The sequence below is a fragment of the Myxocyprinus asiaticus genome, chromosome 50 (assembly GCF_019703515.2).
Source record: "Myxocyprinus asiaticus isolate MX2 ecotype Aquarium Trade chromosome 50, UBuf_Myxa_2, whole genome shotgun sequence".
NCBI lineage: Eukaryota > Metazoa > Chordata > Actinopteri > Cypriniformes > Catostomidae > Myxocyprinus > Myxocyprinus asiaticus.
Window position 1 is genome coordinate 13,137,980 of NC_059393.1, and position 15,133 is coordinate 13,153,112.

General features: G+C 37.8%; 2 protein-coding genes across 8 annotated transcripts in view; one reads left to right on the forward strand and one right to left on the reverse strand.

The window, feature by feature from the left end:
• Positions 1-15,133, forward strand: part of LOC127439298 (C2 calcium-dependent domain-containing protein 4C-like) — a 416,605-nt gene that overhangs the window by 52,771 nt on the left and 348,701 nt on the right. The window lies entirely within an intron of this gene.
• The window catches only part of LOC127439296 (guanine nucleotide-binding protein subunit alpha-11-like), a 35,893-nt gene continuing 28,136 nt past the window's right edge, over positions 7,377-15,133 (reverse strand). For all 7 annotated transcript variants that reach the window (XM_051695537.1, XM_051695539.1, XM_051695538.1 and 4 more), the window contains one exon: positions 7,377-12,765. In XM_051695537.1, coding sequence (XP_051551497.1) covers positions 12,563-12,765 — 203 coding nt within the window. In that variant the 3' untranslated portion in view covers positions 7,377-12,562. The remainder of the gene's footprint in view (positions 12,766-15,133) is intronic.

The window sequence follows — 15,133 nt, forward strand, 5'->3', positions numbered from 1 at the left end:
CCTGGCGTGATCATGACGGTAATATAATTTTGCAAAAATGTTGCCACATTCATGTTTGCTTTAGTAAGCACCACTTATGAGAGAAGAAAAGCAAAGAAAACTGGACGGTGGACAGCATTTTCATTTTATTCGATTTATGAGGCTGGTCATCAGGTATTTACAAAGAACACTGACAGATATCCTCTCCTACAGTCTCCTGGGCAGCGCTACCAATCGAATTATTGATATTTTACATTCAGGAAGGTGTTCGGAACATTCCCTCCCTTGATTCTGTCTCATGGCCTTGCTCACCCCCTCCCTATGACTGAGCCGAGCTAGAAAGTCTCTTTCCACATGTCAAAACAGGATCTGTTCTATAAATACACAGAGGAACCAGTTGGTGTGTGAGTGTTTTATCTAATCTAAAAGTATATCTGAGCCTCTGTCTCCCCCTCTAAATTTTAATTTAAACCCTCCTTCCTGTAGGTATGTGTGTGTGGGTGAGGCTGGATGGATTTGGCAGCATCTTATCAGCAAATGCAGTCTGTGCCGAAGTGACACAGAGGCCGCCCATGCAGCTAATGCCATCAGAATCCCTCCAAAGTCTGACTGCAAAGCTACCTGAACTCCAGGAGACCAAACCTATCGGTTTGGCCACAGTATGTTATATGGGGACATAATTTTTGGCAAGCTATCAAACTGAGTTATAATGTTTCATTTGGTTTAATAAATAAGTGAAAGCTTTGCTTAAAAATGCTTCAGTGTAACCCACACGTCTCACAATAATGGCATAATAATCAAGATCGCAAAACAAGTACAAGAATAAGTCTTTCTAAATGTCACACAATAACCGGCTGGCATTCTTAAATAGGCACCAAAGTAACTGGGCTTACTAAAACCTTATTCAAATATATTTTCAAAATGACTTCTTGCAGAAATATCTTGGCCTGGGATTAATGTCTTTGTAATGAATTCTTATTCTTTTTTTTCTTTTTTTTTTTTTTTACATCTGATATAGTTATACATAATATTATACATAATATTCTATTATAGTCAGAGTTATACATTTTATGTCACAAAATATGAGTTGATGATTTAATAATTAAGGTATAAACTAATACATTTTTAATCGTGATAGTTTGTATTAATTTAATAAAATTAACACATTTGACATAAACAGATGAAAGTTGATTTCAAATTGTTAGAAAAAATAGGCCCTTCAAAAAAACAAAAAACAAAAAAACAACAACAACAACCTGAAAATCAAAGTAATGCCCCTTTTAAAAGTTAGTCTTTGACACTGGTGCCCATATGTTCGACAACACTTCCAGCTTTGGCCACTGGGGGCAGTAGTTTGAATTTCGATAAACACAGACCAAATTTAGCAGCAAAATGTTTGACCTACTGTTGTCAAATTTACAGTGAGATTGCGAAATTTTAAGTGTTGTAAAGCTAAATGATAACTTTGTGTGAGGAAAACACAGAAATGTAAGTTGTAGTTCACTGAAAATGTTATTGTCCACAGGAGCTCTCAAATCTCATTCATGCTTGCGTTCAGTTCACATTCAAATGTGTTACATCGTGTTAAGAAATGAGATATGCGAGTAAAACAATTGTTGGCTTTGAACTGCACAAATAAGATTTGAGAGTTACAGTGCAAGGAAAGATTTTCAGTAAATAATGACTTGAATTTTTGCTTCGCGAGACTTGGAATATCGCACACAAGCCATTTACTTTGGACAATATTTACAGTACTTTTTATTCTTTGTAGCTTGACGGTACTGTATAAATACCATCCACTTTCATTCTCATCTCGAATGTAATTTTCTTTTCCACAGTAGAAAGAAAGTCATACAGATTTGGAACAACATGAGGGCGGGCGAGGCCAGAAGGGTGGCACAGGGTGGCAGCTGCCACCTAAAAATGAGCTTTGGGCGTATCCCTTTATGGTATTAGAGGAACTGATATCCTCCCTGTTGAATTGTGGCTATTATCATGTCTACACTGATTAAAGGAAATGGAGAAGTGGCACCAGAGTTTGCCACCAGAGTGGCAAGCACATCTACTCTCTGACAAGGGCAGAGAAACTCGCTGCCACTTGGCAGGAAGCTGACAAATGCACAAGGTGCCCAGCAGGGAGAATGTCAGCTCAACTAACTCAGAATGACAGTCACCAAGACTGCCAGATCACACATCAAGACGTACTTCAGCATGTGTTTCTGGTCTGCTGTCTATTAATGTGTCTGGGTAGGTAATCTGGTGTCATGACTGTGTGAAAATGTATTAACTAAACTGAAACCAATTGGTCTGTCTATGCACCTAATTCTTAGAGCTCTTTACAATACCTCAGAATAAATTAGTGCAAAATAGCCTGTTCTTAAATAAATAGAGTAGATTATGGCTGATCTGACTTGTTAATTGTGTACATAATAGTGTTTAGGCAGAAGAAATCCTTCATGACAACTTGAACAATAGCAGATGCTCCTGAGAATGAGTGGGTGAAGGCCAGAGATGTCATGTTAAGTCATAATCTTTAGGCAATCATTACATAACTTTACACTCAGACCAAGAATCAAACAGAGATGATGTTTTCAAATATATTGTTAAGTCAGTTAAACATCAGTAATCAAGAATGTGACTTTTGAATATACAGACAAATATAAACCTATTATACAGATAGACAGACTCTTATTTCCAGACACTTTGTTATGTATGCAAAGCCTGTTCTGGTGGTGCACTGAAAGTTACAATTTTGAGAATGAAAGATACGGTGAAAGAAATCTATGTCTGCTCGTAACTGCCATCTGAGCTCTCAGCGTGAACGTCATTCCTCTCCTGACGCTGGTTTCTTTCATCTGCACTCTTCTCTCCCTCACATAATTTCATCTTTAATTGGGTCTGGGGATTTAAGAAAGATCTTTTTATAGATGTGGGCTTGAGCAGCTTGTCCACAGTGATTGTCAGCAGGCCATGGAATGTATTTCCCCAACTGAGGTTTTAATGTGAGTTTGGCCATCTGAGTTAATCAGCGTATGGGGTGACTCATTACAAAAATGTCACTCTGAGCGATTCAGATAGGTAGCTTTTCCTTTGAGGCCTCAATGTGATCGCAGCCGAAAGGGAGTTGGAACTGGGTAGACCAGACCAATTATGCATGTTTGTCTCAAATGATTTGAGGATCAAGAGGTTTTTTCGCCATTTGCGATAAGCCAAGCAAAAGTTCTTGAAGTTTGGAAGCCGGAATCTGCACACTTTTCTGCACTGATTGTTGCAGAATTCTGCAGGATGGATTTAAATATATTAAAAATGTATTTAATATATAATATTATAAGCGCCAACTTGTGTAGTATACAGCCCAATTTTGGTAACCTGTAATGATTCCAAATTTCATAATGATGATTGGCTGTTCACAATGCACGTTATTAGCTAATAAAATTTGATTGGCTGCTGCCAGTCATTTTGGTTAAGTTGTCCAATCAATATTTTAAGGATATGTTGGCACTTGATCCAAAGAGGATGCATCTTAAATTCCAACTTCCTTGATCCAACTGTTGCAAAGTTATAACTTTTTTTTGTTGTAGAGCCCCCTCTGGACAGAATTCGACGAAATTTGGCATGCATCCTCAAAATCTCTTTGTATTGAAATTCCCAAAATTTCATAAGTTCTTACTTTGCATTTAGAAGATATTGGTTGAAAGAAAAATCATTAACTTATGTGTTCTAAAATATTTGATGAATCAAAATTCTTTTGAGAACTTTTCGTCATGAGGGTCTCTAGATGATCCATGCAAAATTTCATGCAAAGCAGAAAGATAGGAGGATATACAGTATAGTACAAATGTTAAATGGCCAAAACATTTATAGACATAAGTTACATCAGAGATATATGTTTCAGATATACGTTTGGCTTGACTCATTTGGGAAGAAAATGTATTCTAGCTTACACGGTTGTGAAGATATTAGCGAAAAATGTAAAAGTGCTTATTATAGGGTCGGGTGGGTGGGTGTGTGTGTGCGCCTGAGTAGTGGGTGGGATTTGGGGCTTGGACTCCTAATAAGCCAATATATGTAATAAACAAATATGCAAGCACCTTTGTAAAGGGAGACTTTGTTTGAATTCTGCAGAATTTCTTCATGATATTTCAGGCAGGCCTAATTATAACAACCAAACAAACACAGAATATTCTAAAACTTTTTACATTTTCTGAAGAAAAGTATCGCTATGTGGTTTTCTGGGTGGAGCTCACATTTTAAGGAGGGCCTGGTTGATACGCTCGCACGGATCCTGTCAATGGAGCTTGCATTTCACGGGAAGCCCAGTTGACGCGTGCACACGCTGCACGGATAGCAGACCACAATTTGGCTTCAAGCGCACATCCTTGTCCTACATGAAAAGCATATTTAGCGTTCATAAAGCGAAATGAATGTAATAAGGTTGCTCCATTGCCTGAAGGAAATGCGAACGGACGAGGCTGACATGAGAGTATTAAAATAAAGGTACATCTTAAAAAAAATTCTAAATCGATATCGGTATCAATAACATTGGATCGTTGGTAATTGGATCGATGGATCGTTACACCCCTAACCGATAGTGTCATAAAATCGCATTATTAGCATGCTCTGTGGGACTCGTATCCCAGTCCTTTTCATCTTAATGACAGCGCTCCATCAGTTGAGCTACCTCGCAATTTGATCACACTCAAACAAGCTCGTAAGTAGTAATGCAAATGCTGAAATGTATCGCCTTATAAGTCATGCACTATAGTAAAAGTGTTAGATGTCCTATGACAGCATTGTGTGAGGAACAGAGTGAAAAGCATGTGTTTGTGAACAGATAATCTGTCTTTTGCTTCTTATTTGTGTGAAAATGAATAAAAGTCATTGTTTTAGTGCCTCTAGTAGTCATTCACTGCAGCGATATGTACAACAAGCCACATAAAAATCCTTCAACAAAAATGTCGGTATGGTAACATGATTCTATGAGACCAGGTTGGAAAAGTAATAGCACACAATTTTGAGGAATCATTTGACACATTTCCAAGTTTAATACTTGAAATGAGGGGTTTGTTCAAATCCCTTACCCTAAAAAAGAGCAATAGTAGCATTCAACCACAACACGATAGTGTTACTGAAGCATGTTGGATAGAAAGTAGACTGTTTCCAAACACCTTCTTTTAAAAGGTCTGCACAGAATTGTGCTGTGCGTCATGTTAAAATTATAAGCAATTAGAGGCTCTTTTCTCACTTGGGTCACAAAGAGTCTGTACAAGTGTGACATGGGGTCTCTTTCAATTGGTCTCTATAGCAATGAGGATAAAACCACCCTGGGCACTCAAGTACCTTTGCCCATCCATCAAGCAAATGGGAACAGAACGGTGCAGGAAGGAAAAGAATTTGACGTACTGTAATTTTTCACTTGAAGCAAAGGCAGACCTATAATCTGCCTTATTTTTACTCTGCTTCTTCCAAGACTAAGATGAAAGAGCTTCTAGATTGTTTTGAGAGAGAGCACCTGGACCCCTGGTAGGCTCATCAAATAGGTTATGGTGCTGGAAGTTATTGTGGTGTGGTGGAGGGGATTAGAAGAAATATCCTCAAGCTTGAGTGGGTTATGATGGAACTAAGTGGATCCCTTGGGAAAAGCCAAATACTTTAAGTGACTTCTTCAATGCTGAACTCGTTATGACACTGAAGACATTACAGATACTGATACTTTTTGCAAAAACGCAGGTCTTCCTTGCTGTTGTCTCAAGACATGATATATTCTTTTTAAACTATAAAAGTAGTTGTAGTTTATACAGTGCTTGCAAGGTGCAAATCGAGTGATACCTCAAATCGTGCAGCTTATTGAGAATAGGTGCGCTGTTACTTTTCTAAGCATTCAGGCTTAAGAATATCCCCAGTTGAACAATAAAACAGCCAAAAAATAAATCCTGTAGACTGTTTCCACACTAATCTGTTTTTGTTTAAAATGCATCGATTTTCCTGCTCTGAAAAAAAAAAAAAAAAAAAATTACTGTTTAAGGTACAATAATCATCACTAGCGCACCCTCAAGGGAATCTTTTCTGTATCTCTAGTTAAAATGTATAACTATTTTGGGTACATAATAAGCATCTATTGTGTATCTTTAAAAGTACTTTTACTGTATATGTTTTATATACGGCCTTGTTCCTTAAACAGTGCCTTTTTTTATGACAGAGTAAATTTTTTCTCCACCTGAAAACATTCCATCTCCAACTTTCAAAAACATTTTGAATACAAATGCAAAATTTGGCCATTTAGCAAATTATTTTTAATCAAAGTCACTTACAGTACATAGTCATTTCTGGGACAATCTGAAATTGTTCCTGAGCAGTTCCTTATTCAAAGTGGATCTCGATTACTCTCCGTTTTAAAGAGGCTTTACATTACAAACTAATATTGAACTCAAATGACTTTCCAGTATACAGTATCTGGCCCATATGAAATAGAGTGCACCATCTTTTTCAATTCAATTATTAACATTTTGTGATATTCTATTTCAAAAGAAAAGGAAAAATATTTCAGTAAAGCTTACAGACAAGTTTAAAAGTTACACTTGCCAAGAAATGTAACAAAATACTTCCAAATGCAACTCCATCAGTGAAGTTCAAATCAAATTCACTGAATAAAAAAGTACAGAATGGTAGGGTGAGGTATAAGTCAATGACTTGTTGACTTATCAAAGACAGTATCCATTTAACCAAACCATAACACATAAACTTTGCTTATTCCGACATGAATTTTTGTGTATCTTTTCAATTGGTACCCTTTATATTTTTATGCCTTTCCAGGGAGCAGCAAAGATTGTCTTGCGTTGTTTAAGGAAAAGTTCAACCAAAAATGAAAATTCTGTCATAGTTTACTACACTAAATTTTGTTTTTTTATTTTAAGATTTGCGCATTTAAATTTCATAACAAAATTCTTTCAAATTGAATTAAGTAATCTTTTACAATTTTTATTTTATTTTATTTTTTTAAGTTTTATATAATTCAATTTGATGGAATTTTGTAATGAAATTAAAATGTGTAAATCTAATAAATAGACTAAAATATTTTTTGGAGAGTAATTGTGTTACATAGATTAGTAAATTGTGACAGAATTTTTATTTTTGGGTAAACTATCCATTTAACTCTGTGTGACCCCAGGTGAAGCCCCTCAACATCTTAAAGCATTCCATAAGACTGCAATTCCCCGATGAGAACAGTTCTCTTGATATTACTGAAGACCTTGCGGATGTTGTCTGTGTCAGTTGCGCAGGTAAAGTGGTGGTAAACGTCTTTCTGCCCGCCTTTCTCACGGTTTAAACTTTGCTTTATGTACAGGTCACTGATGTAGGTCTTCACATCCTTCACGTTTTGTGCCTTACCTGACATCATAATAGGGTGGAGAAAACAGAAGGGGAACAGAAAAAAGGGGAAAACAGAATTTAAACAAAATTGGTATTTGGGTGGAGGGAAACAGGAAAGGAAGAGGGGGAAAGATAACAAAATGTAAAATTTCATAATAGAAAACCAGTTTATTGACACAAGAAGCTGTAGAAATCAGCAGTGAGTGTTAAAATCTAGTTTGACCCTGGTAATGTTTATATGTAATTCAATGTAATACAGCCTTCAAAAACATTATTAAAGGCTTAGTTCACCCAAAAATGAAAATTCTATCATTGTTTACTCACCCTCATGATATCCCAGATGTGTGACTTTCTTTCTTCACCAGAACACATTTGAAGAAAAATAGAAAAATATCTTAGCTCAGTAGGTCCTTAAAATGCAAGTGGATGGTGATCCGATTTTTTAAGCTCCAAAATTCACAGACAGTCAGAATAAACGTCATCAATACGACTCCAGTGGTTAAATTAATGTCTTCTAAAGCAATATGGCCTCTTTTGGTGTGAAAAAAGATCAATATTTAAGTACTTTTTAACTCTAAATCATCACTTCCCGTAAGCTTCACGAGAGGATGGAGATCACGCGGTCACTCGTGTGACGTATTACCATTCCCATGATACGGACGTAATCTCACGTTCTCCCTTCAGTTCAGACATCCAGGATAAGCACACAAATGCACCATTGTGAATAAAGAAACAGTTAAATATAGCTCTGAACAAAGAAACAACAAACAAGGTACGGTAAAGCGTTCCTCCTTCTCACTTGTAAACAGCGCTGCTCTTCCGGCTGTGACGCACATGCGTCAGTTCTCGCGTGTTTCAAATGCCAATGCGATTACATCACACATGTATATACTGCTGCTGACAGGAAGTATGATTTAGAGTTAAAAAAAAGTACTTAAATATTTATCTTTTTTTGCACAAAAAGTGATTGCGTTGCTTAGAAGACATTAATTTAACAGCTGGAGGTGTATTGATGACGTTTATGCTGACTGTCTGTGAAATTTGGAGCTTCAAATATTTGATAACCATACACTTGCATTTTAAGGACCTACTGAGCTGAGAAATGTTTCTATTTTTCTTCAAATGTGTTCTGGTGAAGAAAGAAAGTCATACACACCTGAGATATCACAAGTGTGAGTAAATTATGAGAGAATTTTCATTTTTGGGTGAACTATCCCTTTAACTTGTTGCTAAAATCGACAAGCAAGATAAGACTGTTAAATGAAAACATTTGCATTTAAAAAAAATATAAAATGTACTATAGATATGATGTCGGATTGGCGATAAATTTCCTTTTTATGGCAACATAGGAAGTCCAAATTAGTTGTAGGGCGTCATAACGAGCATTTGTTCCTTGTCATGCAGTAATTATAAACATATGGCAAAACAGACTTAATCTTTCCTGACTCAGCATGCAAATATGGTGTAAAGATCCCATGTCTAATTAGAGCATATGGACTGATGTGATCTGTCTAACTGGATAAATGACACTTTAACAGGAGACCTTACATAATTAGCAGAGTTTCGTAGAAATGAATACTAAATTAAAATCAATATACATCCCAGTGCATTTGAACTATGACAGTTTTATCGCTGAAAGTCACTTTCCCCTTTGAAATACTATTGTAATACACAAAAATTGACATTTTCAGAAAGTATTTTCAGAATTTTTGCAGAAACTAATGTACACACACAAAAAATATTGTAGCCTATTTTTTCAAGATTTTTGCTTTTCAATTTCATAAAAATAAGGCAATTTCATTACAAAATTCCATTAATTTGAATTGAGTAATTTTTAAACAAAATTAAATTAATAAAAAAAGATTTTAAATTGTATTTTGTTAAATATTACTGAGTTCAATTTTTGGAATTTGGTTCTAAAATAAAAAAAAATGTTATAAAATTATTTTTTTTATTTATTTTTTTTTTTTTTTTTATGAAATTGAAAATCTTAAAATGTTTTTTGAGTGTACATAATATAAATAATAGTACATAAGTCAGAAGTGACATGAAAGTAGCAGTAAATCAGATGCTAAAATTTTAGGTTTTTTACCACATGTATAAGCTTCCATAAATGTTACTCAGCAATATTTGAACATTGCATACAATGGGGTCCAAAAGTCTGAGACAATATATTCGAAGTATGATGTAAAAAAAATAAAAAGTTGAAAGATTCTGCACTATTTCTAGGTCACTACTTAAAGGTAAGCTAAATTGTGACACTGACCATGACAACTCCTTTAAACAAAAGGTCAAATTTATTTACTTCTGTTGAAGCACACGAGATGCTCTCTAGAACACTCTCAAATCATGGACCATCAGGTTTTGAACAAACTTGTGAAGTCCATGTTATGTCAAGTGCATGATGTCATTAAAGCAAAAGGGAAAAAAACCAAATACTAATAACATATGAAAAATTTTTTTTATTATTTTTATTATTATTATTATTCAAAATGTAGGCTACTAATATAATTTGTAATGAAAATTCTGTATTAAACTACAAAATAATTCAAAATCATTTCCACTAGTGGTTTCAGACTTTTAGACCCCATTGTATATCTTTTGCAGTAATCTGGCTTTTGCTTTTTATAATAAAAAATGGTTTTATTTTAGGTCCTTCTAATGCCAAATTAAATAAAGGAAATATACACTTTTTTTTAGTCCTATTTAAATAAATAAGAGTAAATCCACTATTTCCCCATTCTCTTTCTCAAAGTAATCAGTACAGTCAAATATTTGGGCAAGACATTGAGTATGTAAAGATCAGCTAAATTATGCTCTTTTTTTTTTTTTAAACTGAGTCAACTAATTGTACCTGGCAGCTATAGTGTAGTGTTCCCCCACCCCCTCGAAACCAAAACACACCACCCTGAAAATCATTCAGCTGTGCTGCATTCCTGCGATAATCTGAAGTACTATAAAACACTTCCTCATACCTTCAGAGTGATTTCGGTTTAAATATGTGATGGGAAGGGATGGAATTTTTGAGTCTGCATTTTCACATTTCTTTTAGATAGGCTGTTGGTCCTATAGAATCCCGTAACACGTTATTCCTACATTTTTGCAAAATGATTTTTACGTGACTCGTATGTATCGTGGTAGTTTCCTGGTGAAATAAACACTAGCAGTGCTACAACAAATTAGTTTTATGCCCTTTCACATGAATCACAAGTAAAATGGCAGATTATCAGTTCATAAACACTTACTTTTTGCCCTGTCCCTCACACAATACTATCTCATGACATCCAACACTTTTATTAAAGCGTATGACTAAAAGGAATAGTTCACCGAAAAAAGAAAATTCTCTCATCATTTACTCACCCTCCTGGCATCCCAGATGTGTATGACTTTCTTCTGCTGAACACAAATTAAGATTTTTTGAAGAATATTTCAGCTCTGTTGGTCCATTCAATGCAAGTGAATGGGTGCCAAAATTTTGAAGCTCAAAAAATGTAAAGGGAATATAATCATAATCCATAAGACTCCAGTGGTTAAATCCATGTGTCCAGACATGATATAATAGGTGTGGGTGAGAAACAGATCAATATTTAAGTTTAATAATTTTGAGGGTGAGTAAATGATGAGAATTTTTTCTGAACTAACCCTTTAATGACTGCATTACACTCTCAACTACATTTATAAGTTTGTTCGAGCACAACTGCATGGCAGCTCAACTGACTTGTGGTGCAAAGGACTGGAATACGAGTCCTGAAGAGTCGACCAGTGAGCTGAAAGTGTTCTAGAAGCACCACTAAATGACACCAATAAATTGCATTTTTCATGTCACATTTGCTTTTATGACACTAGATTTTGGTTTAGGGAAGGGAGGTAGGTTTTGTTGATTTAGAACTTGATAGAGCATTAAAGGAATATTCTGGGTTCAATACAAGTTAAGCTCAATCGACAACATTTGTGGCATAATATTGATTACCACAAAAATAACTTTCGACTTGTCCCTCCTTTTCTTTAAAAAAAAGCAGAAATCAAGGATACAGTGAGGCACTTACAAAGGAAGTGAATGGGAGACAATTTTTTGGAAGGTTAAAACAGAAATATATATTTATAAAAGCACTTATATTAATTCTTCTGTTAAAACTCATGTATTATTTGAGCTGTAAAGTTGTTATATCGTAATTTTTACAGTCATTTAAGGGTTTGTTGACATTACATCGTCATGGTAACCAAGTTGAAAAATTGGCTATAACTTTACACAGAAAAAGTTAAGTGATTTTATCAAACTAAAATTGTGTTTGCAACTCATATCATTTATTTCTTGTGACTATACTTTTGAAACAGTAAGTATTTTAACGATAAAAAAATTACCATTTACTTCCATTGTAAGTGCCTCAATTTTTGCTTTTTTTTAAAGAAAAAGAGATACGAGTCAAAATAAATTTTTGTGGTAATCAATATTATGCCATAAACGCTGTCGATTGAGCTTAACTCAATCGTGAACCCGGAATATTCCTTTAACTCTAAAAATGTGTTCTCTAATTTGATTAGAAGAAAATTTTACACTCTTGTAGCACCACACAGTGGACATTACACCTCAGAACTGCCGCGATATGTATAATGAACCACATAGTGTTATTTTGCAAAAATGTCACCACAGTCATGCAATTTTCATAAAATCAGGCTATATAACTAGGCCCAGACAGAATGTACAGATTTTTTTGACATTTCTTGCACTGATTTAAGGGTAAAATTTAAAGAATTCTGTGGAATAGATTCAAACACAGAAAAATATGTTCAAGAGATATGAAAGTACTACTCTTTTATTAGTTGCTGAAAGCATTATCAAATTAGCCAAAATATTTAATAAACAAACATGCAAGCGGCATTTAGATTCTGTGGAAATCTGTGGGCGCAGATTGCGAGTGAGCCTGATCATAACCCATGCCACTGTGTGCTTAGTGTCCCTTTATGAGATTATTTACCATATTGTCAAAAAAACAAAAAACAAAACAAAAACAGATTATGAATATAAAAAAGATTGCGCAAAAGACAAAGAGATAGAAGGTTGGAGAGAGGTGGCCCAGGAAAAAAACAATTAACAGCCGGCCATCCCTCTGAGGCCAGTTTAATAGTTTGGCTGCAAAACCAGAAGTCGAAGCCAGATATGCACTAGTATATCCCGAACGGACTGGCACTTTATGGGTGCCTCTCGGGGTGCTCATAGTACTCCATACTCCTGCAGAGATTTGATGAGGACTGTGTCTCTGACATCACTGAAAACCATCCGGATGTTATTGGTGTCCGTGGCGCAGGTGAAGTGAGGGTAGATTTTTTTGCATTCCTTTTTCTCGACATTCACGGCCTTCTTTTTATATATCTCTTGGATGTAGTCCATGGCATCTTGCATGTTCCGCCGTTCGCCTGAGGGTGGCATCAAACCACAGAGGAGGGGAGGTGTTAGTACAAGCTTGGAAGATAAGAGCAATTAAACTGGGAGAAGCACATGCAAATTAAAGAGGCGGGAACAATGAAGTAAGCCAAGAGAGAGAAATTACTTAATGACTATGACTAAACCAACATCTTTAAAATAAGTGATAACAGCTTCTGCTTGAGAATTAATATTTAACCCTTGTAAAGTCATATGTAGAGAATGGCTTTAAAATTCATATTTAATTCCTGAATTTGACTTGAGGTAGCAAACAGGATGCAGAATCGTAATTTGAATTTGAAATTTTAGGTAGAATTAAAGTGGTAACGTCATGGTTACTTGTGTAACCTCCGTTCCCTGATGGAGGGAACGAGACGTTGTGTCGATGTAGTGACACTAGGGGTCACTCTTGGGAGCCCGAGACACCTCTGGTCTTTGATAAAAGGCCAATGAAAATTGGCGAGTGGTATTTGCATTCCACTCCCCCAGACATACGGGTATAAAAGGAGCTGGTATGCAACCACTCATTCAGGTTTTATGCTGAGGAGCCGATATAAGGTCCGGCCATTTCAGCGGGTAGTTCAGCGTTGTGGCAGGAGGGACACAATGTCTCGTTCACTCCATCAGGGAACAGAGCTTACACAAGTAACCATGACATTCCCTATCTGTCACTCACTCGACGTTGTGTTGATGTAGTGACACTAGGGGTCCCTATACGAAACGCCACAATTGGCTGAACTGAACTGGCGGTGTGTGGTGGGCAGACTACTGCGTGCCTCATAGCCAGCACACCATGTCAACACATAACCTCCCCAAACATAGTGATGAGTGTCGAATGGCCCTTTGGGGACAAGTCGACTACCCAAAAGATAGAGAAAGGCTAACCCAGTCGTGGCCTCTTTTCCCCTTCTTTTTTTCACTCCCTAAAAAAGAAGGGGGATTATCCGACTGGGTCGCCAGGTCTAGTCGGGGGGTGTCCCTCCCAAGGGGAAGACACCACGGAGACCACACCTCGCCCAAAGGGGGGATATTTAAGTGGAAAAATACGTCGCATGGTCTTTCCAACCATGTGGAGAGTCTTCAAGGTAGATCCTACTCAACGGGGGAGGAGTTACTACAAACATGGAGACTGGGGCAGAGGGGCTCTGCCCAAGGAAGATGCAGTTTGCCAACAGGGAAACGATCTAGCAGAAGATATATATCGCATGGGGTTAGCCTTACTGGGAACCGCCACATGCGGAGCACCTACCCCAGAACAGGACTCTTAGTTAGCACGTGTACTGGGCTGGCAGCGAGTCTCTCCGAAAACTCGACTGTCACAGGGCTCGGAGGAAGTCAACCAGGGAACAAAGTTTGTGAACACTACTGGAAATTAATGGCGCACGTCTTCAGCTCAAAAGGCGGTGGAAGGCGCTGTGTGCAAGCGATACACCCGGCCAGCTATCCCGGACTTATCCACTTGTATTGCGTACCACTACCTGGGACGAAACTGGTTCCACCTGGAGGTTGCAGAACCTTGCAAAGGTTTTGGGTGTTGCCCAGCCTGCTGCTCTGCAAATGTCTGTTGGAGAGGCACCCCTGGCCAGGGCCCAGGAGGCCGCTACACCCCTGGTAGAATGGGCTCATAGCCCTACCGGGGGCGGCATGTCCTGGGCGTGATATGCCATAGTTATGGCGTCAATGAGCCAGTGGGCGATCCTCTGCTTGGAGACAGCGCTTCCTTTCCGCTGTGCACCAGAGCAGACAAAGAGCTGCTCAGAGATCCTAAAGCTCTGCGTGCGATCCAAACAGATGCGTAAAGCGCGCACCGGACACAGCAACGACAAGGCTGGGTCTGCCTCCTCCTGGGGCAGCACTTGCAGGTTCACCACCTGGTCCCTAAAAGGGGTCATGGAAACCTTGGGCACATAGCCCGGTCGGGGTCTCAGGATCACGTGAGAGTAGCCCGGACCGAACTCCAGGCATGTTTCGCTGACAGAGAACGCTTGCAGGTCTCCTACCCTCTTGATGGAAGTGAGCGCAGTCAGAAGGGCAGACTTCAAGGAGAGTGTCTTAAGCTCGGCTGACTGCAAAGGCTCAAAGGGGGCTCTCTCAGGAAACTGATGATCAGGTCGTGCTTCCCTAAGGACTTACCATCGACTGCGTCGTGGTGTGCTGCTATGGTGGCAACATACACCTTCAAGGTGGAAGGGGACAGCCTCCCTTCCAACCTCTCCTGTGGGAAGGAAAGCACTGATCCAACTGCGCATCTCTGGGGGTCTTCCCATCGGGAAGATACTGCGCTCGAGAGCTCTTCACTTTCGCGGGCTCCGAATAAGAGGTCGAACTCGCCGTGAGACGAGCCGGCGGACTCATCCGGAA